Source organism: Brachyhypopomus gauderio, chromosome 8 (assembly GCF_052324685.1).
Source record: "Brachyhypopomus gauderio isolate BG-103 chromosome 8, BGAUD_0.2, whole genome shotgun sequence".
Classification (NCBI taxonomy): domain Eukaryota; kingdom Metazoa; phylum Chordata; class Actinopteri; order Gymnotiformes; family Hypopomidae; genus Brachyhypopomus; species Brachyhypopomus gauderio.
The window spans coordinates 13,931,700-13,959,653 of NC_135218.1; the positions used below are offsets into that span (position 1 = coordinate 13,931,700).

The 27,954-nt window shown below is 39.1% G+C and overlaps 2 protein-coding genes across 2 annotated transcripts; both read right to left on the reverse strand.

The window, feature by feature from the left end:
• Positions 1–11,821: 11,821 nt before the first annotated feature.
• ptger3 (prostaglandin E receptor 3 (subtype EP3)) lies at positions 11,822–17,864 on the reverse strand. Its single transcript, XM_077014751.1, has 2 exons — positions 15,587–17,864; positions 11,822–14,426 (listed from the first exon to the last, which is right to left on the reverse strand). Exons 1-2 carry the CDS (start codon positions 16,562–16,564, stop codon positions 14,088–14,090), a joined length of 1,317 nt encoding a protein of 438 aa, XP_076870866.1. The 5' UTR covers positions 16,565–17,864; the 3' UTR covers positions 11,822–14,087.
• A 130-nt stretch (positions 17,865–17,994) lies between these two features.
• zranb2 (zinc finger, RAN-binding domain containing 2) lies at positions 17,995–24,714 on the reverse strand. Its single transcript, XM_077014752.1, has 11 exons — positions 24,682–24,714; positions 24,474–24,562; positions 23,795–23,847; positions 23,455–23,563; positions 23,052–23,134; positions 22,869–22,945; positions 20,695–20,841; positions 20,445–20,593; positions 19,616–19,675; positions 19,035–19,181; positions 17,995–18,803 (listed from the first exon to the last, which is right to left on the reverse strand). The coding sequence occupies exons 2-11, from the start codon at positions 24,527–24,529 to the stop codon at positions 18,749–18,751; spliced, it is 936 nt and encodes a 311-aa protein (XP_076870867.1). The 5' UTR covers positions 24,530–24,562; positions 24,682–24,714; the 3' UTR covers positions 17,995–18,748.
• Positions 24,715–27,954: the final 3,240 nt, after the last annotated feature.

The following is a 27,954-nucleotide window of genomic DNA, read 5'->3' on the forward strand; positions in this document are numbered from 1 at the left end:
CTGGAACAATCAGAATAATCAGAAAACTGGCACAGATCAAAACCAGATCACAGATCACACAGATTGGCAGACAAATCCAATAAGGGCAATTCAAAAGAGAAAGGACATGAATCAAAAGTGAATAACCGCTTGATGGACAATCAATACAAACTCAAGGCTTAGAATTGCTGGGAAAACACACTATATTTTACTAGGAATATATCAACAAATAGGAGCTTATATAATGTGGGGAAATTGGGTGACTGATAAATTATGAGGTGTGCCAGATAGATCTAAGATATCATTGAATATGGCCTGGTTAGTTGAATGCTGGGAAATGTAGTCTGGTTGAGGGGGAAAAGCCATAGGAACAGACGTCTGAGTGCATAATTGTAGTTTTCTCTATTAACTATAAGAGCAACAGAAAATCAGGGCACTGAGCTGGCACAAGAATCAGGAGAGCTGGCAGAAAGACTCGAGGCACTTAGGCACAGCAGTTAGCTGGCAGTAAGCTGCAAAACGCAGCACTGGACAAGTGTTCCTGTGGCTTATCTAGGGTAGAGAAACAAAAGAGGCAAACAATGCACAGGTGCAAGTAATAGGTAATCAGGTGATTGTGTGTGTGTGTGTGTGTGTGTGTGTGTGTGTGTGTGTGTAGTGTAGCAGTTGTAAACCCTCGTTGTGAGTGGTTCACAGCAGCAGGGGTATAGTTGGCCAAGTGTTCCTAAGAGGTGTAAATAGGAACAAACAGGCAAACAGGGGAGAGGTGAAGGCAATCAATAATTAGGGGGCTGGGAATGGGAAAGCTGCTGTGTGTGTGTGTGTGTGTGTGTGTGTGTGTGTGTGTGTGTGTGTGTGTGTGTGTGTGTGTGTGTGTGTGTGTGTGTGTGTGTGTGTGTGTGTGCGTGCGTGCATGTGTGTGCCTCAGGCTGGATGCTTGCTGCACTGTGACACGTTCATGCAGGAATCCAGATCATTTCAAAGGGTCTTCAGTCTTTTTCATACATTTTTTGAATCAAAGACAAATTACTCCTAAAACAGAGCAGTCATGACTGCATGTGTCTCATCTCTCCCATGATATAGATGAATCTGGTGACATTATAAACTAATTTCCTTTAATTGCAGTTATCATTAGTGGATCATTTTGGTTCATAAGAACTAAGTTACATTTATCATGTCCAACAGTTGCCTCAGAGATAAAGCACTAAACTACAACATAAAAACCTAATTACCACTTATTTCAACAAGGCTCCTTTATAGAATTGCATTTGGCTAAGAGCAAATGTTTCCCACTAAACCATTCTGCACCATGGCTCCCTTCACCACATGGAAATATGTTATCATTCTCCTTATGTACACAAACCCTTAGTGGAAATTCAAACACACAATTACTGTTTACTTGAGCAGAAGGAGAACAATAGTTGTTTGTAGAAATCAAACATGTAGTTTTTATCATCAGAGCACATTTCACTATGGGATCATGAGATGAAACAAAAAAAATCTGCAAATTTAAAGTAATTCGAAGCTGCAAGAACACAATAATGAAAAACACTTTTGTTATAAGGATTTCAGTTCCAATGAATCATCCAAACGTAGAGCTATTATTGCTGTGTCAGCATTTCGCACTTTTGAACAAATATTTGGAAAAGATTAAATCTAGACTTTGATTCAATTGTTTAAAAGTGGTCTTCCATCTAGAGTTAGTGTAATCCTAACACTTGGCAGTCTCAAGCACAAATATGATTATGCAACATCCATAAAAAACGTTTCTGTAAAAGAGGTCCTTTGCATCATTAATATTTTATACTGCCTTGAGACAAATCATTTTCCACCAAAGTGTCCAGGCTTTCCTGGGATTAGCATACGATAGCATATTTGTAACTTTGACCGGTGGGTAAGAGCTAAATGAATAGTGCCACAGCCCCATCAGAGTGTGAACCGCTGAGAGAATGTGAGACAGCCAACAAGACATCAGGAACTTCATCTGAATTTCAGGGCAGACGTTCCATGAGAGAATGACTTGCTAGGTTCATTTTGTGGCTTGTAGAATGTCTGGTTCTATGCTGATGTGCCATTTTCATTTCTTCACAAAATACTTCATGCAAGAGCAAGTTCTTGTGTCTGGTCCTTTTGATGTAAAGTCAGTTCATATTACTGGGCCAGATTCGGTAAAGGCTTGTAAGTTATTATTGCACAAGACAGCATGTTAATGAGAACTGTGAATTAGCATATGTGATGCCCTAGAAATGCCTTAGAAGGCTAAGCAACAGCACGTTAAAACCATAATTGAAAAATTGTCTCAGCGCAGTAGCGATCCATGTCTACAATGAGAGGTCAAGAGGAGGACAATACACAGATTTTGCACTGCCAGGCGTTTGCCTGAGGGATGTTTCCCCTTGTCAGCAACTACCAATATCAATATGACCCCTGTTAAATGATGTAAATGAGTTCAAATTGAAGCCTAAATTGTCATTGTTTATAAAGTCAATGACAAATCTGGCCATGTTGTAGCATCAGGTCCTTAGCTGATCAGATGAAGGTCTATTAGAGTCTAGTAGAGTGAGTTTTTGTAATTTCAGATAGAATGTGTTCTCAGGATTGATTGCATGTATCGTTAATAATTAAGTTCAGAAATGGGCTCACAGTTCATCAGCTCAGACCTCATTGTACCTTCATCCTCATGGTAGTGCAGAGAAATGTGGGTCCACATGCTGACCCTGCAATCTGTATTACTCCATCACTGCTCCACGTGCTTTGCAGATCTGATGAAATAGCACTTGCTACCATCACACTGGAATACAACTAATTGCTCCCACTGGTGCATAGTATTAATTTTGACCCCAGTACTGTTGATTTCAACTGTATTTCCCCTTCGGTTCATTCTTAGTTGCTTCTAATTGCTTCCTGAAAACTGATTAGCTCTCCCCTCCAAAGAACAGACTGCCATATAGAATGATGCTAATGGAAGGGCTGCATGGCTGTTGTCTGGGACGCCTGTAGCAGTGGAAGGCAGAGCAGGCGTTTGAGAACTCTGCTGCGTTCTCTTCATAATAAGTGTAAATATCATGCATTTTTCCACATGCGGTTGTTTATCTTAGCAAATTGTCAAATTTTGGAGTAGCGTTTCTTTGATTTAGGAAGAGTTTGATTATCATTATTGGAAGACAATGAACTTTCTTTCAGCATATTCTATTCAACTGTGATGCTGGGCGCCGAGAGAAGGACGAGGCACGAGTCCGATCAACTAACGTCACTTTATAATATACACGAATAGTGCAGAAATCGCACGTAAAACACTCACACATCTACGTCTATGACTCTGACAAAGACGAGCACGGGACACTGCTCGAACGCATATTAAATAGACAACACACATAAGCCCCAAGTGTTCACGAGATGAGTCACAGGTGAGAACGATGAACACATTCAGACACAACCTCACCCACGAAAATCCACAGATGCAGACGACTAGATGTAGACAACGTAAACACACACCCAAATAGGAGGGGTCAGGGGCTGTAACGTGACATCAACAAATTGTAATTGTCTTTGCCTGCCACCATCCCCCTCTTTGGAGAATCAATAAAACTTTTATAATGGTAATATTTAGTCATTTAGTTCAAGAGTCAGTGGGGATCATCTCTAGGACATACTAATAGTGATACAGATGTATATTAATGATTCAAAAGAAAGGAAAATTATGAATGTAAACATTAATAATAATAACCACAACAGGGGACAAAATACTAGTAAGTAGTAAAGAATAATAGTCAAGAATGAATTGTGTTAATAATTGTCATACAAGTCAGGCTGAGGGACTCCAACACCCAGAATCCTGTGGTCCAACACCCACATTCCTCCTTCCCCGATTACTAATACACCTGTAACCTGTTAGTCTTTCACTATGCCTCTTCATTCAACTTACCTGTTGCCATCCTCTGGAAAGCAAACCTTGCATTGTTTGTGTCATTTGTTGCTGTTGCTGGTTTTACCCCTTCTCTGTATTACTCTTGTCTTTGTATTACCCCTCTGTTTTGCCTGCCTGGTTTGATTGCTCTATGGTTTTGGATCTGGGCTGTTTATTGACCACGTTTTGCCTTCTGTTTTTCAAACGGCTTACCAAGTACTGGTTTGACCCTTTTTTGTCTCACCATGAATATCAATTAAACTCCCTTTTCTATGTCACAATAATTGCAATTGTAATTTTATTATGTTGCCTTGAGGGCAACATTTCTTAGCAAAGAAACTGTGCAGATTTTCTTGATTTAACACAAGAAAGCCAACAATGGAACAATCTTGGTTGACAGAAATATAAAAGCCAGTTCACAAGTGATAATTCTCCTTTTGATTTTTACATTGTTTCTTGTCTGTAGTTTCTAAACGAACCTTACGTACCTTAAAGCCTTTATTTAATGGTGGGTAAGAATGTAACATGTTGGGTGTAATTCAAGAGACTCAGCTGTGCATCAATAAATCAATAACTGAATGATAATACAATACAAACCCCCCAAACCATTCATATTAGTTCATTAAACTATAAACATCACTGTCTGTACTGTATAGATTTGTCTACGAATGTGTGTGTGAGTTTGTGCATATGTGTGTGTGCATGTGTACGTTTTTACATATGAGAGAGCAGTCATAGAGAGAGGTAACATATACAGTATGTAGGGTATGATGTACACCCATGTACATCACATGTATGGGTGATTGATAGATGTTTTTCCTTTATTTCGTTCATCAGAATGGTTTGTATGTGATGGATTACCAACAGTGCTTTCCTTGGTTAATTTGATAGCTGACAGCTAAAAGACAAATGATGAATAGTGAGATGGCTTGGTTAAACAACGTTGAACTGATTTATAATATATTGCCAGAAGGGTTTGATGCATATGCAATGCTACATGGTATGACTACAGTCTGGTGTGTTTAGTGAACAGTGCAAGCACATTTCAAAGTCTATCAATGAAATTTTAGATCTTTTTGGCCAGTGTAGAGCTCTGTGTGTTGTATCAGTTGAAGATTGGTGTTGTTAGTCGTGTTAAAGGTGTTTTTAGAATGTGATGTCTATCTTCTTCCCAATACACTTCATCACTTGCACACCAGTATCTTTTCCTAATGGCATTTTGTTTTTGCAAAACTGTAGACACAGTGATCATTTCATAACAGAACAATTCTATGTGTATTGTATACCCATCCCAGAACTCTTTCACAAATTGCACCTGACTTACAGTTGCTTATCTGGTGTAGACATTAGTTTACATCCAGGATTTTCATCTTTGCATATAAGCAGTCACTGAAAAGTAACAGTGAAGCTGGATTGCGTTTTGCATTTCTGATCCATCTATGTGTGTGTACTGATTTTACTGTAATTGTAAATCATGGTGGATTACAGTCAAATTTCTTTTGCCACTATACAGTAGTAAGACACATCCATAGCACTACAGGTTTTGATATGCATATTTGAGATATATGGTGAATGTTGGGCCTGTGAATGGATGCTTAAGTGGTTACAGTTGAAGTGATGTGTGTGACTATTTGTGTGAGTTATGCAGTTTTGCAGCACGTATTTAGTGTTTTGATACAAGTCGAGAGTTTAGCGGTGAAGATGAGGAGTTTTGCGTGATGTGTTACTTTCTGCTGGCTATGTTGGCTGGTTAGAGACTGTAGTTAATGTTTGAGCGATGTGGATAAGCACCTGAGAGACCTGTGAAAGGACTGGATACGCCTCAATAGTTGGCAGAGAGGACATGACTAAACTGTTGTGATTTTCAGATTGTGTTAGTTTGTTTCAGGGGTTTCTGCATCTCTATCTGCATCTAATTAGTGAGGTGATGCAGTAGCCTGTTCATTCTGTGTGCCAATTGCATGAATGTTCCCAAGTTACAAATTTAGTGGTGACAAGTTTGCAGGACTGATTGCGTGGGGTATATTAGTGATGTCGTAAGGGTGTGGAGATTCACTGGTGTAAGTGTATGCATTGAGATATATCTATATGCCTGCTTTCCTGCACTTTGATGCACTGCGTTTGATGCATCTGAACGTTATCATCTATGACAATATTGAATATATTTGGGGAGGGGGGGGTAGTAGTGCACTGAATTCATCATCATTATGGTCATGTGTGTGAGTATAAGTCAGAGAGTAGACAGAGCCAGAGAGAGACTATTACATATATACACCAGGAGAGAATTCATTTAATTTTATTTCAATCTTTCTATACTAGAGAGAACACAGTATAGCCAAGGTGTTGTATTTGTATCCCTGTACAAAGGGAGAGAATGATACAAAGGAGAACTTTTTTCATCCATTTGAGAGAGAGTGAAAGGGAGATAATATAAGATTCATGTTGGGTTTAAAGGCTAGTGTAGCCAGGGAGAACATCCATCTTTAACAAGCGCTCTCTTGCTCTCTTGCCATTTTTAACTCTATTGTGTTTCTGACATTGTGGAGCTAAATTATGATGATGTATGACCTCACAAGGTCACAGACTTTTGAGGCACTAAAGGTTTACAGAAAGGGTCATCAGACATTTATAAAAGTCTGTACAATATTCTTCTTTTATTGTAGGGCATTAAACTATAAAGTTTTTTTCTTAGGTGTTTAATCACATTGGTCAAATCCACAACCACAGCCTCTGACCATCCAACACAATGTGCATAACACTAACACATCTTGTAAAACACCTCATCCTCTCTTCAAAACTCTCTGCTTCAATGAAAACAATAAATACATGCAACAAAACAGTTCTACTGTACTGAAGCAAACCAGTTCAACAGTAAACACATACAACTCACAGTCAAGACACTAACTACATGTCTACAAGATTGAAATACACCACGACTCACAATTACAGTAAAATCATCAGTACACGCACATATGATCTAAAAAAAGTGAAACACAAGAAAAACACCTCACTGTATGTACAGTCTTGTTATTGGGTGTCATTGAATATAACCAGGTGCATTGTAACCAGGTGCATACTCAAACATGAAATATGAAACATCCAAAAATATTGTATAAGTATAATGTCATGGTATGTCCTTGACTCCTCACTCAGTAATGACTGTATGTCTGTGTTTGTTGTTCTGTGTGTGTGTGTGTGTGTGTGTGTGTGTGTGTGTGTGTGTTCATTCATCGCACCTGTTAGTTGTCTCGCTATTGTGATGTGTTGCACTTGTTTCTCATTGATGCAGGAGTATTTAATGAGTGTTGATGTTATGCCCGTTGCTTGTCTTAATTAAAGCCTCATCTCTAGATGTTTTGCCGACCCCTTGTGACAGATACAAAATCCAAGACCAAGGTTGGACTTCCTCTTGGTGATTTACCCTGGCCTTGTTACCCTGATTTACCCTAGTTTACATATAGTCAATAGTCATGCATGGAGTCCTAGACCTGCTCATCACTGCAGATGTGTGATGGATCACTGTCCCATAGGACTGCACAACATTGGTCACTAACCAGTAGTACTATCCTGATTGGTTTACAGTTAATTTTGCAGGCAGCAGTTAAGAAATAGCAAGTTGGGCCCAGTTTGAGGAAATGTTTTGGGATTGGTAATTAGCAGCTCAATTCCCAAGCAATGAAAAGTGTTCACTGTGGTGCAACGTTTCTTGTTTTGCTCTTAAGGATTTGGATCTGACAGCATGCACCAATATCCTGGCCAGCACCCGAGAGAAGCTGTTATACAACTGAAAGGCTTTGAGGTTTCATTTATGCTTGGGTAAATAACACTTCTCAGTTTATTTAACCATTATACGATAATAAAAAAATATACGATAAAGTGTTTATTTTTCAGAGCTGCATATCCAAAGCAGGATATGATCTGGTTAGTTGATAGCAAACCCCAAATATGTATGCTAATGTGATGTGATGCCTGTGTGTGAAGAATTATCACCAGCAATTGCTACTGATTAGAAAACCAACATCACAAGTGCTACATATCATCTGGATTTCATCTATGGTGTCCCAGAACATACATTACTAAAGCAGTATGGTAAATCTCATACTCCCAAGCAGATTAGAACAAGTGAGCTTCCATTTTTTGTCATCAGCAAGACTTGCAGTTGCCATGGCAACTGTTCAGCGTATGAACTGATCATCAGGCCAGACAGATGCTTGCTCAGTGCAGCAGACTTAAAAATGTTGACTTTCCAATTAACTTAGCTTCTAGCTTAATAGATGAAAACACCCACAACCTTGAAAGCCTATTAATCATGCTGAGTTAGTCTATTCTTGTCTTGTTACCATGCTATTCATCATCAGGGTCTTATACTCAAGACTAGAAGCTTAGTGTTCATCAAAGTATGCAACTCAGACATGTGAAATATGAGCAATTTAAAATATTTCTATACATTTGCCCTGAGCCCGTTGCCTGGTCACAATTGACGCATACATACTATAAGTCACACATAATGCTACATAAATCAAACCCAAGAGAAGGAACATAAAACACAGATGACCTGAAAACGATGTGATACATGTATGTAAAGGAATACTTCAGTGCTTTTAACCTATTCTCTGCTTACCACAGCAGCATATGTAGCAAAATATGCACATGTTTCAATGAATAAATAAAATCTTTTGACTTGGACCACACTTTTAAGGAAAGTCCGAAGGCAAATGAAAATACGTAGTGTTTCTCTAAAGCAAGTAAAGGCCAAAAATGTTTCAGTGCCAAAATATCATTTATTTTTGACTGACAAAGTCATTAATTCACCCAACCTAAATCCAACTTAACATTAATTTCACTTACTGATGACTCATGTCAAACTGGTTGCACTGCAGAAGCTTTAGACCATCCTAAGGGAACATTCCCAGCATTCCCAGAGTCTGGGTCTTATGCTCATTGCTCCAGTTCAAGTCCACTGTGCTGGACTCAAAAACATACCTCAGAATATTCTTCACCTCATTGAATTAATGTAAAATGGTGCAAAGCTCACCTAATTTCAATAAGGAATAAATTTATTTAAACAATTACCCTGACTATGCTAAGCAATTAACTGATTGTCCTCGGAAATGCATATGAATATTTAAGTTTTATTTATGCTGAGTGGAACAGATAGAGGCATCTGTTGGTGATATAACCTCATAATAATGTTTTCTTTATATAAATACATAAATGCCAGTCGGCTGTCAGCTCTTGTGGGGTCAGAGTAACGATCAGTGATCAGTGATCAGCGACTTTTCCTTCACCTAATTTAACTGCCTTTCACAGCCCCCTGTATGGTAACTATAACCCTGACAAAACTCCATAGGGAGTTTTTCCTTGCCACTGTCGCCTTTGGCTTGCTCATTAGGGATCTGGACCCATATGATTGTAAAGCTGTTTTGTGACAACGTGTTGTGAAAAGCGCTATATAAATAAATTTGACTTTGACTTTGACATTTTTTAAATTTCAAACTTTGTTAACATAATCAAATTGTTAAACACATTAAAATGTTGAGTTAATTACTTGACTCTGAAATATGACTATGACTACTTGATACACAAACAATTGACTAGTGTATCAAGGTGACAATATGGCTTTCTGTGAGAACCACATGACTCCCCACATGAGAGTCTGTAGGCATCAGGATAGACCTGCGTCTGCAGGAATGTGTCCATTCTCAGTCGTGCTAGAAATCTATTTTAGGAACTGCTACAGCTCACGTTTTGGAAAAGCCATAACATGTATGTTTAAGTCATTAAAGCACTATGAAGGTGTATGTGCAGAAATGTGTTCCATACTTAGCCTGGGTGAAGCATGCCTGTGGTTGGTTTAGATGCTTGGCAATGCAGGACTTTCAAACTGTGACATTCTGTCCAAAAAATACCTCCACCAAAGCAACGACAAAGGCAAACGAATCAATCTACACTATTTGTATTCGTAATACAGATTTATGATGTTCAGTATTATCATGTTTAGCTGTCACAGTTGCTATACTTCATTTATTAATGATTTCTTGCTAAAGCATCGTTGAGCAGACACAATAGAAGAGCTCCAGAGAATGCTCAGAAAACCATTATGTGCATTAGTCAATTACATTATGGGGAACTGCAGGGGTAGGTACGTCTTCAGCATCTCCATTAATGGACAATGCAGACTCTGCTATCCTCTCCTGACTGTGTAAAGACATTCTCTAAATGGAATGTAATGCCTCTAAGTACTTTTAAATGGCTTTCTTTAAAAGTTTCCCTCAAGGATGTAATGGACGATCAGAATTCACTCTGGCAATATTAATGATACACTAACATTTAAATGAGACTAGTATTACATACTAATCATCTTGAATGTGTGATTAAAGGTTTAAGAAACAAAATGAGTTCATTTTTGTTAATCACATACATTTTTAAGATGTATCATGAGACATGCGATTTGTTTTTGCACCATTAATAGTACAACTATTTATGATATGATAATTATATGTAATTTAATGACTATACATTTTAGGTAACACTTTAAATAACTAATTGGAATGTTATTCTTGAACCGTGATTCACTGGATATTACGCCTTGACAAACATGTAGCACATGCTGTTCTGTTATGTAAGCGGTGCACAGTGAGATCGGGCAGTGTTATCTGATCAAGAGCTGTTTATCAGTCTGAGGAAGTATGAAAACTAGGAGCATTAGTCAGCATTAGTGTAAGAAACATTTCCCACAGAGTACAATGAAAATACCAAAAGAACAGAACTACTTTTCTGAATACTGAATTTGCAGAAACAGAAGACCACAATGAAAAGTGCTACGCATAACAAAGAAATCTCTAAACACAGGAACAGTGAAAGATGACCTTCTCCCTCTCCTGTGTCACATGAGGTTACGTGTAATTCTGCTGAACAAACAGCACCTGCTGTAATAGTGACTAAGCATAGTAATGTTGCCATGTGTCCTAAAGTGTTCAAAGTCAGTTCATTCTGCTCAGCACATTTAAAATTTCATATGAATCTTTATCAATAAACGTATCATAAGAACCTAAAAATAAAAGCCAATGCTTTGAATATTACAATGTTATAACTTAGGGGTTCACAGACATACTTGTGGTTATTGTGCAAAGTTTGAATCAGCGTTCATAGAATTGGGACTTTAAATTAATGTTCAAATGAGATGGAGCCATTGTGAAATAGAGGCTCTGTAAATACTCTGTAGAAACACAGCCAGCACAGAAAACACAAATAGATTTGAAGAGAAAAAGCAACAACCACTGTCTGATGGCTTAGAACAAACTGGCAAAAATCTGCAAAATCTTGCAAACATTTCAAAGCACATACATAAGCAGACCAATGTCCCAATGCTGAGATTATGCTCAGTGTCACAGGCAGTTGTTCATGTACATAAACAAACATTAAGTCCCTATACATTAATGAAGAGTTATCAATTAAAGACAAATAAGAAATATAAGGCTTGGTCTTAGTGTTGGCACCCTCATAACAGTTATCTAACATTCACATTCACTGTTGCAAAGGCTTCAAGCCAGGACATTGCTGGTGGCTTTACATGCAAGCATTACATAACCAATTTAAACACATACATGTATAAGATCCAGTGTGAACATTTTTGCTTATTTACATATCATCTTCAATGTAAATTTGTATGTCCAATGAATACCGTGCTATTACTTTTAGTCATTCCTCAGCTGGATACAGAATTTCAAATATGAATACAACATCTCCAGTATCCAAAGATTAGCTCATCATACATGTCACACTTTAGCATTCCATGTGATTTTCAAGAGAAACATCTGCCTTGTTTCTTGAACAAGCCAAATAATAATAATAATAATAATAATAATAATAATAATAATAATAATAATAATAATAATAATAATAATAATAATAATAATAAGGCTTTGTGTTGGTTAAAGCACAGTAAAACAGTTTACCACACATTTTAACATATATAACAACACCTGGTGTCCAACTGATGTATACCTTTCGCAACAAAAACCCATAAATTAAATCTTAAAATATAAATCCTTAAATGCAGATCTCTCTGACTAACAAAGCACTGAATAGGTCTCCAGAAAACTGGTACATCATCCTCACACATAAGCCAAAGGTGATGTAGAAGAGGATGTAGCAAATGTAGCTATGGTTCACCTGGGAGGGAAGATGGAGCAATGCCACCAATATCGGTCCAGTCCCAAGGAGCATCTGCACTACAACACTGATAAATGTAAATGTAAATCGCTCTGGTTAAGATGAAGTGCTCAAAATTAAAAATTATAATTTTTTCAACTTCCGTGTTGCTTCAATATTAGGAAAATTAATAATAAATATCATGCAGTTTTTTTTGCTCCTGCAGTGATTGAATGTTGTGTGTAACTAATACTGGTAATAGCTAAATATGTAAATTTTGAGTCTAAAGACTAAAGTCTTGGCACTAATCCATATCCTTTTAATTTCAATAACTATGTCCCTGAAATCACTGGCGAATGGTTAGGAAAGACCATGTCTATGAACACATGACCATGTTTACACACAAACGCTGGCAAAACACTAAACTCCATGACCATATATGATTCATACATGACAGGAAGTGTCACTTTTCCAAAGGAGTGCAGCAAATAAAAAGGACTGTTAATCTGTCACGGCTATCAAGATTTATTTTTTGGTGGTTTATTTGTTTGATTTTGAATGTTTATTTATAAAAGTCCCTAACTGCTGGAAAAGACTTCATATTTGGCCTGCTAGGAGACACTAGAGGGTGGTCATTAAAGACCAGAACATGTATACAAGCCACAAAACAAACAAACATAAAAACACGCTTCCAGATTAAGACTATATCAAGTGTAACAGCTCAATGATACAGCATGAATGGTGTATTTAATTTATGAAGTACCCATCATGGTTTGCGCAACTGCTTTATTTCCAAGACATTATGGACTTTAGGCCTCATTATTGCCAAATATATTACTGGATGTTTATTTAACCGAATACTAATAGTTCACTTTGCAGCCAATTACAGCTAACAATGTCAGTAATCACAGAAATCTCAGTATGAAAACAACTTTATTGCACAGCGTGGTTGAAAAAAACACTGCAATTACGTGTACTGGCTGTAAAATTACCAACACAAAAAGGATCCCTTTGGAATTAAGAGTCAACAGTCCAATTAGGGACATCAGAATTATTTCAGATTTTATACTGGCATAGGTTCTCTGTAGTCAAAAGTCACAAAAATGTATTCAAAAAGCACCAATTTATTTCTGGGTTTTTCTCACTGCTTCTAACGGTTTACTTCATACTTTGCTTACTTCATGAATAGTTCTTTCAATGCATTGGAAGAACGCATATGAGACATAACATCTCAACGTGTGGCGTGGTCAAATACGGGCACTGCTTGAACTCCACTATGAAAGGAACAGTTTCAAGTGTAAGGATGGATGTGTAAGGATTTAACCATGCTGTGTGACTCAGAAAGAAATAATGAAGGAATGCATTCACAAATGTTGGTAAACAGATCACAGTGTCCAAACCTCAGGAGGATCAATGTGTGATGTACCTGCATCAGCTAACTGATTGTACTAGTCTTAGTCATGGTCATATGACAGGGGTTAGGAAGAAATCCACAAAATAAGCTATTATGTCTAATTCTGCTCCTCTGTCACAACAGCAGATATAATAGGATTGGTGTACATAGATTTGAGACCATTCAGTGCTTTGTCCCAAAGAAATTAAATAAAATTGTACATTTTGATTATATTTAAGAAATTAAATAAATGTCTTTATTTACTTTCCAAACAGCTGGGCAATTCAATGCTTTGATGTACCTTACAATTGTACATTGGTTTTTCTTTTCTTTGAACCTCAGAAAACTGCTTTTCTCTGATATTGCTATTCAGCCTTAGCTATTAAGGTCTCTGACTGCAGTGCTTGCTTCACATATTTCATTTAGAAACCATGTTTGAATGGCAGGTCAGCTCAGGAGATTAAACAGAGTGAAGTGCTGACATGCTAGCATGTTAGGCTCACACAGCCATTCACAAATCCCACCAACTAAAGCCAAGTGCATGTGGAAAAACATCAGAGTCTGTTAACCTGTGATTAATCTTAAACACGTCACTGCCCTTTTTCTTAAATACATTTTTATACAGTGTTATATAAATAGTATATAAATAACCCATCATGCCTGTGCACCAGGGTCAGGAGAAGACAGTTTCTGTGATTCGTCTCTCTCAATGGCCTCTTTCTTTATAGAATCCGGAACAATACGTGTCATCTTTTGTCCATCCAGTGAGCAAGTGGACACTGCATTGGCCACTTGGCAGAATTTCCTCAGCAGAATTTCCCTGAGGAGAAGGTAAACCCAAGGGTCCAGAATTTGATTCAGAGAGGCCAGACGTATGACTGTTAGAAAAAAGTTGCAGTCCATCTGCAAATCCTGACTAGGCAGGAGAGTGACAGTTGATGGCTTGCAGTGATGAGAAGATGTGTGGTTGTAGATCATCTTTAACATTAGTATCTACAAAAAGAGAATTCATAGCAAGAAAAATGCATGAGTTTATGATAGGATAAACTAACCCATAAATACTATTAAAATAAGCCATTATTTAAAACAAGGTACTAAAAATATAAAATATGGGTTATTATCCATAAAAATATTAATAAAACCACATACATTTTAGTAGTTTAGAACAATGTTTTCAAAATCTAAACTAATCAAAAGTTATGCAACTGACATTTGGAATAAGCCATGATGTGTTCAGGGAGAACAAACACCTACATGCTGCATACTGCCGATACAAGTAACTCTGGGTCCATTTAACATACAACCACAAACATCTCATCTAGAATTAAACAAGCCAACCAACAAACAAATGAACTAAGTTCTGGTCCATTACAACATTACAGGGGAGCTTGTGCCTTTGTAATAAACCTGGAAAATGACATTCAGCCAGTCAGAATATATATTTCTATTCTAATAATAAAGTGATTCGTGTAAAGCTCCAATGTAATTATACATTACGATTTATGGCCTGTATTGTTTTATTATTTTAAAATATCTGAATCTGTTACTTTAGTATGTTCCTAGTCAGATAATATACCACATGCCGTTTTGATGCACTTTCCCTGCATTACATGAAGTCTCTCTGGAGATTTAAAATGAAGACCTTTGATCTAAAATCTAAGATCAATGTTGTATAGCAACAAATCCATACAAATTCAGACAGTGGTTTCGTGTGGAAACTGGCTGGCTAGGATATATTAATACAAGAACAGAAAATACTCCAAAACGGACAAAGCTGAAGCCTACATAACGTGGGCAAGCAGCTCTCGTCAGCAGTTTGACGCGCAGTAGGAGCTGTGTTAGATCAGAAGAAACTATGACACTTTGTAAAACGTCTAGTCAGGATTATGAGATGCAAAGACAAGTGTCCACCCACAGTGCCCAATTATAAATCTACAAGACTGTTCAAGTGTTGCCATTTCTGCTTACAAACTAGAAATACCTCAACAGCATATATATATATATTAGATGAAATATAATAATAATAAACAAGTACTAACTTTTAGAAAGAACCTCCAACCACGTGCGCGCACTCATACACAGATGTAAGGTGCAGGTTGTTACTGATCTCTGATCTAAGTGCGCTTTCTCGGAATAAAACTTTCAATACATACCAGTAAAGGAGACCAGCACACCAGCAGAACGCACATGATTCCCATCAGCTGAATGACGGTCTCTGTCGTTAGCCTTTCCCACTGCTTTGAGGACTGGGATGCGTTTGCTTTCATTTTGCAACGTGTGACCAACGCACGGATAGTGACCACGTTACAGGAGAAAGTGACAAGCAGCGAAAATATCCCCAGTACGGCAAACGTGGAGGCGAAGAAGGTGTTCCCCGTTAGGTCTGTGTCTCCGGTACTAATGAAGCACCACGTCCCGGGCCACTGTAAAGTGTACTCCCCAACGCCGACCACGGGCAGCAAGGCGAAGAATAAAACCACACACCAAATAGTGACGAGAACCTGCTTGGTCACGTTAGGTTTCATATTTATTGAGTACCAGTGAGGAGTGGTGATCGCTAGAGCCCTTTCGATGGCCATAGCGCTGGCCAAGAAGAGAGAGCAGAGCCCAAAGGTGGTCATGCAGACGCCGAAGAAGGCGCACAGAGTTCCCGCCTCGTCCACGCGCTCCCACCTCAGCCCCGCTCTGTACACCGAGATGACGATGGGACTGGTGAGGAGTTGGCCGAAGAAGTCTGTCAGGGCCAGCGACCCGATGCAGAGCAGGAAAGACCGCTTCCTTTTGTTTTCCTTTTTCCTATATGAGTTACAAACTAGAAAAATCGCCAGTGAGTTCCCCACCATTCCCGTGACCATCATACTTATAGGAAAAGCCACCGACACGGAGCCGCAGCTGGCGCTTCTGTTGGCATGGATGTCACGCAAATGTTTGGACACGTTAGACTCCCACATTGTTTCTGTGGAAACATTGGACGGCAAGTCGTTTTTACATTTGGATGTCATCCTTTCTCTATTAACATGGTCGTGGTTAAAGTGTTTCTTTCCAAACTCTTCGTGTCTCCAGTCTCTAGACTCTGCTGAAGTGTTTGGACGCGCGTTAGGATTATAAAGACAGAGGCGGGACTTCACCATGGAAATTTAAAGTCGTTTTTTTTGTAGGATCCAATAAAAACACACACAAAATGAATGTAGACTATAAAGAGTTAAACCATGATTAAAATATTATACACAAATGGAGACTTCACAGATTGTGGCAGCCACAAACTTTAATAATTTTACCATAATTTAACTAATGTACTTCCACAGCTTATGAAAGAACATTGTCCCAAACATACAGGGTCTATGGAAACCTTTATTACGTCTACATCTTTAACTACTGTATACTGCATTTATTCCCTGCGGAGAAACACACACACACACACACACACACACACACACACACACACACACACACACACACGTTTCATTTGTGGCGTTCAGCCTTCAGCGACTCCCATATGATGGCCATCCCGTTACAATATCAGGAGAGCGCATTGAAGCTCGTATTAAGGGGGCTTAAACCGTACGGACAAATAGGCCTATCGATGCTTTGGGAACAGGAAACAAAACTTAGTATTACAATGACTGCTTTGTGAATGCATTTACAGCAGCCAACTTTTGGTGGCAAAGTCAAACACCCATATGCTATTACACTAATTACAAAGTGGACCCACGATTACTTTTAGAATGAAATGTGCATATTTGCATGCAATTCTGCACACCAAACACGAGCTAATATAGAACCGATTACTACATTACATTAGAAAAGGTCACATTGAATTAGTCCCCAACGTCTCCCTCTAGCGGTATACATTCAACTCTTCAACTCTAAACAATCTTACCACTCATCTTAACATGTAAGGCGAAATCTGTGCACCTCTCGAATGTAAACTAAATATACGAAACCATTTACTCCTTTAGAACTCAAGTGCATGAAGTTATTGGCGTCACACCAGTGTAGTAGATCATCGCTCCAGGTCTGCATTCATTCAATGTAGTCTTCAGGAGTGAATCTTTCTACCAATACTCCCTGGTCAATTTACTAGGTCCAACGTGCAGTTTACTTATCTGTGCATTTTTAATCCATTAGGACACTCATCATACACAATTCAGCATCCATATGCTCTTCCCCATTCTGTCACAGGATCAGTTAAGCAGCAATTACTTGAAGGGCAACCAATCTTTAATGCAGCATCAACACTGGCAAGGTTGCAGTTGGTCAGCTAGCAAAAGTGAATTAGGCATCAAAGGCCACGATGTTCTATGGACAGAAACAGGCCAACGAACTGTTCATGGTAGCAGAGAGAACACAGGCTCTGACGTTATACCTAACGGAGTACCAAGCTGGCAGCTGATTGCAGACCCACCTCCCAAAGAAGCGCAACACAAAAAAATTAAAATAAGATGAAGCTTCTTTTTTTATTCACGTTAATCACATTGCCATTTCATTTAGTTCCAATTTATGGTAAACAACTTTCTATAAATTTTGCCCAAAGAGGAAAATATCTGATATGCCCCAAGTATTTTATTTTTTGCTTTTTTTTTTTTTTTTTTTTACAAATGAATTCTGCAGACCATGTCCTTGAAGAGATGACGCCTAATTTGCTAATTACATTAGTATTACTCCAATCTTGATCTCAGGTCATTGAAGAAAACAGAACATGTAAAGATTAACTCAAAATCCTCATCCAATTTAAGCAATTTGGCCAAGAGATTTTTCAACAAAAATAAAATCATACTTACCTGGACCTCATACAAATAGATGAAGCGGTTAAAAGCTTGAAAGAAAAGGAAACAAACAAAAAACCCAAAACAAAGCCTTTGCTATTCTCAAAATGATGCAGTCACAGACCTGAGTCAGCAATACTTAACTTACTCAGTACTTAAGGCTGTCCCAACTGACCGTAGACACAGAATTTGTAAAGTCGGCATCAGAATACCTACAACTCCAAATAAAGTTGTAGTTCATTAATTGAATAATCCCAGGGTGTACATTTTTGAACATGATCTCTGATTTTCAAAAATGGATGAACCACTAAAATGGCAATAAACATGCCCTTAATTTTTGTATAACTACTGCCAGTATGGAACTACACTGAACCTCTTCAGGGTTCATCTAGCCTATATGGTCAGAAAGGCAGATTACGTTCGCTAGGATTTATGATGGAAAAAATCTGAGTACTGCAACACTCATACTTAAAACAGCACAGTTTGTGATTTTTCCAAACACAACATGCAGTTATAAAGACTCGTTTCCCTGTTTAAGACAGTTGTTAATTATTTCTTTTGTGAGCTTGAGCCAGAATTGGAGGATCCAGATGAGCCTCTGCGTCTAGAGTTAGAAAGAAAGGAGAGAGAGAAAGAGAGACCATGGCGAGCTTAGTTACATGAATCATCAGTTTCTCCAACAAATCAAGCTAAACTCAGTATCCTACAGTCAATGTTTTGCTATACACCTGCAGGCCAAATTGACGTGGCACTATCATCTGTGAAGTGTGATGCAAAAACAAGACACCAGTAGACGCTTTTTTTTGTTTTTTTTTTACACCACAGAAACCCAAACCTTTCGGACGACTGTGAGCGAGAGCGTCTTTTTTTGCAGCCGCCAGAAGAGGACCTGGAGCGACTCCTCTTTTGGCCTCTCTCAGGAGACGGTGAGCGAGACCTCTTTCTTGGGGAAGCAGAGTCTTTGCCAGAGCGGGAGCTGGATCTTTTAAAGGGGATAATAGTAGGCAGTCTCATCAGTAAACAAAATACGACACAAGTTACACAAAAAGTGCACCAAAGGGATTAAAATGGACAAGAGGACAGCTACTGTATATATAGTATCCATCTCTCTGAACTAAACTTGTTGATCCTCAGATAGGATTAATAAATATCGGGCGGTGGACCACTTTAATATGTGGTGCTACTAGAACACTGGAGAACTCTTTGTAGTGGAAAGAAAAACAAAATAAAGGTAACTTTACTGCATCTGTTGACTAACTGATGGTTTCAAATGGCTTATTTTTATTATTATTATTTTTTTAAAGCTTTTAGATCCAATGAATTTGTGCTTCTTTGGCTGAATCCAAAGTGGTTTCTGCAACCACTGCCAGTTCACATACACTCTCTCCCATGGAGAGTGCATGCCACCTCATTCACCTTGAGCGAGACCTGGAGCGAGAGCGTGACCTGGAACCGGATGAACTCCTGGACCGGGACCTGCAAGACAAAGCAACACATTTCCATTTTCCCCTACAAAGCGAAAGGTACTGTGCTCAGTGGTTAACCGCGCAGAGGAGACCTGCTGTCTTTCCACTCACTCTGCCATTGGTACGGGGAGGAACCAATAAACTCCCCTGTCTCTGTTAATGCCAGCTATGTTTAAACAACCCATTAGGAGTTAATTGTCAAAATAAATAGTATTTTAGGGAAGGAAACAATATATTAAAGCAAGTATTAGCTGGGCTTCCCAAGGAGGATGGGTTCCCTCTTGAGTCTTGGTCCTCCCAAGGTTTCTTCCTCAATTTCGCCCGGGGAGTCAAGCACAAAGCAATATATAAATGAGACACAGAATCCAGTGGTGTTTTAGTGCCAAATTGCCAACTGCTTGCTTCAGCTTCTCTGCTGTGATAAAATGAAAAGTTGCTTCCAAATATTTACAAAAAACTGAACTCCCAATGAGTTCCCATACCCACCCACTGTTATCTCCGTGTTTGGGAGCATTGCAATATAATGGTCAAGGACTAGTGCTGGGTTCCATTTCCCCCACCAAATAAATCTTACCAACATTGGATGACAAAGGCACAGTGAACAATGACAAAAACGTGCCTTGTGCTTCCGTGTGAAAGTCAACCAAGAGGCAGAGTATATTGAAAAGGAAAAGAAGATAGCGTGTAAGATATTAGACAGAGATAATTTTACAACAGTTCTGAATGAAAGTTTGAACTGATACTGACATTTTGCCTGTAGTTACCCTGTACCCTTTTACCTGGACCTGGACCGTGAGCTCGAGCTGGAGGAGCGTGAGGAGGAGCGGGAGGAGCCCGAGGCACTTGCTTTCCTCTCCGAGGGCTTCCCCTCATCACTCCCATCTAGGTCATACTTGGACAGATCTGCTTCGTCATCATCATCATCATCCTTATGGGGTTCAAAAGGATGATTTGCTCAGTGACCCATTTCAGGGGATTTTTTTAAATGTGTTGTCATTAGTATAAACCACTATCAGTTTTGGATCTTACATCAAGTTTGTATTTTGACAGATCTCCATCATCATCGTCTTCATCATCGTCGTCTTCTTCATATTTTTCTTTTTTTGGTTCTGGTTCTTCTTTTTTATCACCCTCTTTTCTATTTTTTCCACGAAACTTCTTCTTTATACGTCCAAACTGTAGGGATGAAATTAAGTGTTAAAATGAGGCATTGATTCAAGCTCCACTGCAAATTACATGTTCCTGGAATGCTAAATGGTTTTCCATTTCTACATGATCTCTGTGGCCCTCACCCATTACCAAATTTATACAGCCCTTCCACTTAAGCTAAAACATCTGGTACATTTTGTTTCTTAGCTTGGTTCATTCCATAACTTCCTTTTAAAGAGAAATTATTTTGTGTATATGCTTACAACCATCAGTGAATGAAAGACTAGACCTTAATGAGTTAAATCTTCATAATAAGGCCAAGATGTCTTGAAAGCCAATAAACATTTAAGCATTATACTAAATGTAATATAATGGTATAAAGTGGCACACCTTCTGAAATGACTTACAGAATAAACAAACCATCTACGTAGTTCAAGTATAGTGCCAACATTAGGGTTGAACAATTTTGGAAAATAATCTAATTGCAATTTTTTATCTATAAATTGCGATTGCGATTAAAAATCGCGATTTTTTCCCACTGTTTTCAGAAAACTGTTTCAGCATTTTTTTTTACAGCTCAGATACAGGGTTGCCAACTTTTCAAGATCGCTTGAAGTGAGACTTGAACCTGGAGTGGGTGACGAATGTAATTTGTTGTTATTGGGGCGGTGTAAAATGGACAAAATTTATTATTATTATATCGCGATCGATCACCTGTGGTTGGCGCCAGAGCGAACTAGTAACTTTTTAGTCCAAGACGCTCAATGCGTGAGAGATGGCAGCCCTGCAGGTATAGCAACTTGGCTAAAATATGTGCGTGAGGGCATTTGGTAGGGCATATCCAGTGTGTTTAACAAAGCCACGAAGCCGGGCTTGTTCACTATATTAACGGAGTTCATAGTTCTTTCACTATGAACTCCGTTACTGCCCGAGTTATTTCAGCGTGACGCTTCCAATTATATCCATAAGGAGTTACACTTTCAAACGGTTCGGTCAGTGAACCCTGTCTGCTGGACAGCGGTCAAGCTATCCACGCTTTTGCGATTCATCCGCGTTTTAAATCTTATTGCGCCTATATGCGTGATTTTACGGTATTTCGCTGCTCACCGCATACTAAAGCTGTATAAGCGCAGAGAAACACTTTTGCGTATTTGAAGACACAGCACTGGTCGTTGGCATTTTAGCCTTACAAATATCATACGAGGCTTTGTGGTGTTTTTTTAAATGCTGAAGGTTTGTAGTGTTACCTCGCGTCGTAGTAACAGTAGCAAGGCACGTTTTGCAAGGTACCTGACGTTGAGCAGCATCTTTTTAAATGCCAAAGTAATTTCACACAACTGATGTGCTGCCCCTCTTTGGTATTAGACTTTCAGTTGTGTCAGCTTCTGTCGAGCCTGAAGCCATTGTGCAACAAGTTAAAGTGCGCTGTGTTAACTTCACTTCTCCACCTCCCTGCCTCCTGCTCGAGTTTGCTCCGTTCGTCCTCAGCTCGGCTCGCTCCCAAGTCACGTGACCAGTTTAAATTGCAGCCTGTGCGATTAGAGAATCGCGTTTTAAAATATCGCGAGATTATCGCAAATGCAATTAATCGTTCAGCCCTAGCCAACATTATATACCTTGCAGTAAGGTTCTTCTCAATATTAACTCAACACCATCACATGAGTTCTATAAAGCCCATGACAGCCAACTACAATAACAGACCTAACCCTGACATAGTTTGAACGCCCCAGAAGCCATTTTCCACATGGCAGCCAACTGAGGTTTGACAGATTCAGGTCCAACCAGGTCCAAATACAAATTTAAAATCTACTAACAGACACACCAGCCATTATGTTCTGAGGATATCAAATCAGTATAAAAATTACGTCCCGCTAATGCCCGGATGAACCTGGAGTGAAGGGGTAGCTGAGAGTCATGACAAAGGTATGTTCAGACTTAGCAGAAACATTTTCTGCTTTGATGTGGATCAAGGAAGGTGAACTACAAATATAAACATGCCCTACAATACCTGGCCTAATCCTGATGGGATCCCTGAGCACAGTAAAAGCACCAACCTCATCATATTCTCCATCGGACTCCTCCCGCTCATTGTATACCAAGTTCTCCCTTTCATTGAAGCCACCGCCATATCCTATTAAAAATAATAAATCATGAGGTTTACCAAGAGGTGTTAGGAATTTGGCATATGTAAAGAAGTCAACAATGCAATTTTGCAAAAAAAAAAAGTATTTACATACCGGTCCTTTCTTCGAGTTTGGCATATTTTGGGGTGTTGCACATGTTGCACTCTGATCTTCTTGCCCAATTCACATTACCACAGCTGCAAGCATAACACAGAACAGCACTGTCAACAGCAAGGCTAAACAGAAGACAAGAACACTCTTTCTTTAAAAGAAATCTGTTGTCATTACAAGTTAGTGAGACCTGAAAGAAAACCAGGTTCTCATAGTACACAAATCACAAAGTTAAACCTGAGGCCTTCTTTGCACACACACAAAAAATCCTTTGCATTAACTTAAAAACTAAAAAAAAAATGAGTAAGAGAAGCAACCGTTAAATAGTTCTTTTTAATAAGGGCGCTATTTTTAAAGCTACACTTTGTAAGCATTCGATCCCACCATTGTTCCTTAATGTACTCACGTTTTACACTGCCAGTCATTAGCGCTGAAGAGTCCCCTGCTCTTCTCAGCTAGGGTCTTCCCAATCTCTGTGCCCCCAGCCTTCATCAGCTTGGCCTCTGTGGTTTTCTCTGTCCAACAACAGCCCAGAACAGCCACACCTTCACTTCACTACTTACATTACACATGGCCTTGTCAATGTGTATCACACAACAATCAACACTATGGCATGTACTGCTCAATACTATAATACCAAAATAATTTTATGTTAAAATAAAATCACATGTAGCTAAAATTTCAAAACCATTATAACAATGAGCTAGCAATTTCATATTGTGTTGCCTAAATCTGCAGTCACTCACCCCTTCCGCACCGGTTACAACTGGTTCTTCTGGCGAAGTTGACATTCCCACACCTGCAGTGGAGATCAACAGAACTAGTGATCAGTCACCCTCACACACCCCTCTCTGGTGCAGTCTTCACATCTCAGCCCACCGCGCCTAGCTCACAAACACGCAGCTAACCAGCTAGCCCGCTAACCCAGTCAACTACGTGCTTAGCCACTCCACGACTCAGACATCTGCTGCTATAAACCCCGTAGCTGCACAGATAACATACCGACACCTCGAACGGGCGGTGAATAATGTTGAAGAAAACGCCGGGAAACCCCACAAAAACTAATGAACTGTGTTAGCTAGTCCTGTGGTGCCAGGTGGCAGGGTGAGTTAGCTAGCCTAGCTAACAAACTAGAGCACGAGAGCAGTACCAGTACATTACTATATATATATATATATATATATATATATATATATATATATATATATATATATATATATACACGTCTGGCTGGCAGTAAATAATGAGATACTAGCTGTTAATTTCAGATCAGTACGGGGCAAGTAATGCTTAACGTGAACTTAGCAGGTGGCTAGCTTATATTTAATAGATTAGGTGAATACATCTCTAGCGCCGATTTCTGTTCATATAATTACCCGCCACCTCATAATACGTTAGCAAAATGAAAATATATGTTTTCCTTACTTTTTATCTGGACAAATCCAGTCTCCATCGCTCACCCTAAAACTCTTTCCAGACATTTTTGTCTTCCGACCGGCTGCCCGCGAGAATACCTGAGAAAGAGGATCACCAGTGATCTTTCTAATAATATTTCTGCAGTTAACTCTTCCTGTTTTGTTTTAAGCTCTCGTTTACGCGACATTTATTTTTCACGTGTATATTTTAGTCATACCGTGCATTGCGTGGTAATTCTGTAATTTGGACGTTTGTGGTGGTTTTTCGACGTGTTTTATACAGGCGCTTGATTCAGACACCTACATTTCGAAAGACCCCAAGGCGATCAGCGCCATAGAAATTAGAGGGACTTGTGGTATTTTCTCTTTATACCAGTAGTTCCACGTAGGGTCGTGTAAGATGAAGGAACTGTATTTGGTCCATATTCAGAATAGAGGAGATTGTTTTACCCTATCCAATGTGTTATAAGGGTAGTATAAATGCTACGTAGACATTTTGTCTATTGTTTTAATTTAGATACTTTTGTTCAATGGAGTAGTCATTTACTAATATGAGCCTCTACAAAAAGTACTTTTAATACCGCACATTTTTATTGTCCTTAAATATAATAGATAATAAATTTAATAGAGCACCAGATTGCAATCTGTTGTTTAGTTTTTATTTATTATTTTATTTGTAGGGATACTTATTACTAATAAATTGTTTTGATCAATTAGAACGCCTGTTCCAATTCGTGATTTACAAATGACCATAACATGCAATTGCTTTTGGTTGCAATTGGCACTTTACTGAAACGGTCTTCATGTCAGTAATGCACTTGTGGGTGTGACACTGAGACATTACCACCTTGACAATCACTGCACTGCAACCAACAGTTATGTCACCTGAAAGATGATACAGGTAGCCTTCGTGAGTAGTGATTGACTTTAATGCAAAAATTTGATGCTGAAGTCTTTGTAACTCCCATTGAGAGATTATTGAATTGCAACTCAAATCACACATTCAAGAGCTTGGTGTGAATGGTGTTTTGTAGAACAGCCACTTGTGTCTCTTCTGTATTCAGAATTTGAAAATGTCTACCCAATCATGGTCACCAGCACACAGGAGGCTCTTTTCTAAGTGTGTATGTGGGAGTAGTGTTAATACTCTACCAACAAAACTTGTTTAAGGGACCGTTAGATTTTATTTGCAACTAGACTAGGACCGTCTTTGTCACATCCCTTCACCTTTGTTTTCCACCTATATTTATTAGATGCTGTCCACTAGATGGCAGGCTATTGTCGCGCTCTGTTATGAACACTGGTCCTTTAAATTTTGCCTAAGCAAGCACTAAGCATGTTTTACGTGATTTTCACTGTGTAAGATTTGTATAGACTCCATCAACACATAGCAGGCCTGTAAATGCGCCATATACGCATTCCACTTTAAATGCCACCATAGAACATATGGCAACAATGAAATAGCAGATAAAGCAGAGCGTTCCTCTGATAGACCCGCTCAAATATAATTTCCATCAAAACGTTCCACATACGAGTCTATTTCACAAGGCCTTTCTGCCAGGTGAGGAAGGCCGCAAGTGACTGAAGCAGATGGAGTCTGGGTATCTCTCCTGCTGCTAGTTCTCAGTCCTGCAGGGATTTAGACATGGCCTATCCAGGCTGTCCTCCATATAGTGGCCAATCTCTGCCAAACTCACTGTTTCAGAGGTCTCTCTCACAGCTGGTACACCGTCTCTGAGTCACAGTGCCCATATTGTGTTTTTTCTTTGTTTTCTTGTTCTGGTACATATTTTAACTGGGACGTTAATATCGCTATAGTTTATTTTTTTTTTTAACTATAATGCAGTAAATATATTACAAAGTGAAGACACAAAGCTATTTGACCAGAGGTATATTTTAATCCCAAAGCAGAATCAAACACTAGACAACACGATTTTGAGTGTTAACACAATCAACAATTTAGATAATAAAAATCAAAATGATTTTTATTAGATTTTTAATATTATAATATTTTTTTATATAATAATAAATAACCCATTAAGAAAAAAATCAAATATGTTATCTTAAGATCACTTTGAAACACAATGAAGAGATGAAGAATTGTTTTGCCCTTTGATTTGAAGTTGTTTCAATAACGGTAGTTAGTTAGTAATTCCCACCTATTTTGCTGTTGTCTGGAATCTCAGGATGGCTGCCAGACTGTGAGAGTAAAGGGCTAAAATATGCTTTCAAGGCAACATGTGCTGCCAGACACCATATCTATTTTAACTGCTGTTCAGGCTTGTGGGAGATCACCAATTGCCCAGCTCGGTAGATCTCTGTGACCTGACAGATCCCATCCCTCCAACCCAATGAGACTGTGGCCAAACGAGTGTGGTCGTACTGTCTCCCTGCCATGGATTTCTTGGCCATGGATGGCAGCTCCCACTGATAGGACACAAGCTTCTTAGCCAATTGTGAGACACTAGACTTGTGATTTGGAGTTATTTTTGTTAGGCTGTTGATACAAAAACATTTTTCCTCCTAACCTTCGCTCACCTTGAATGCAACAACAAATCTGTACTCAGTAACATGAAAGGATATGATAGCTTATTCATGCAAATGACTCCTGGCTGGCCAAAGACAACTACTGTGGCCCAACAGTCTCTGGTCATCCCTGGAAGGTTCTGCTCTGTCGCCTCCCTGACAGGGAAGGGCGAACATCAGAGATTTGAGTCCCTATTGCAACCACCATGGCTTTCCAGCACTGACAGATGGTAGAGGCTACTCCTGTAGTGAGGCTGTGTTACCTCAGCACCAGCCTCTTGAAGCGTCATAATAACAGAAGAATGTTGCCCCTATGTAGTGGGACATGCAAGAAGACTGCAACACGGTTTATTTTGATATGGAGCCCTGGAAGGTTCAGCGTGTTGACGGTTTTGTGAGTGCTTGAGACGAGACAGAGGAGCACACAGCCACAGCAGTAGCTTTCACACGCGACCGACACAAGTGGCCTGTGAGGTGCTGTCAGCTCTCTCTACTGTTATGTAAGAGGAGAGAAGTGGCTCTGAAGAACCGGCTGCCAGCTGTGCTGGTATTTGGCTGAGAGCTCCCGCCTTGTCACCTCGTTGTAATCTCTCTAATGCATATTCATCATCAATGCCTGGGAGCACTTCTCATTCAGAAGGTCACCCGCAGTGGGACAGCTCTGTGAGGGCTCTCTCCTGCTTCGGGTGAGTCAGACTGGGGAAGAGAAATGCTGAGCAAAAATATTCTGCTCTATTTCAGCAATATATGATGATCAATGTTAATTCACACAAGGGTGACATTCCCATTCTGAAAATACATAGAATGTTACGAGCAGTACAGATTGTACAACATGGCTGGATAAAATTAACTGGATACTGTGCATTGTAACAATTCTGGTGTGCATGATCTCAGTTCATGGTTGTTTTTTTGCTCATGTCCAAATTTTATTACCGGTACTATGCGAGAAATGTTGAAGCTCCTCA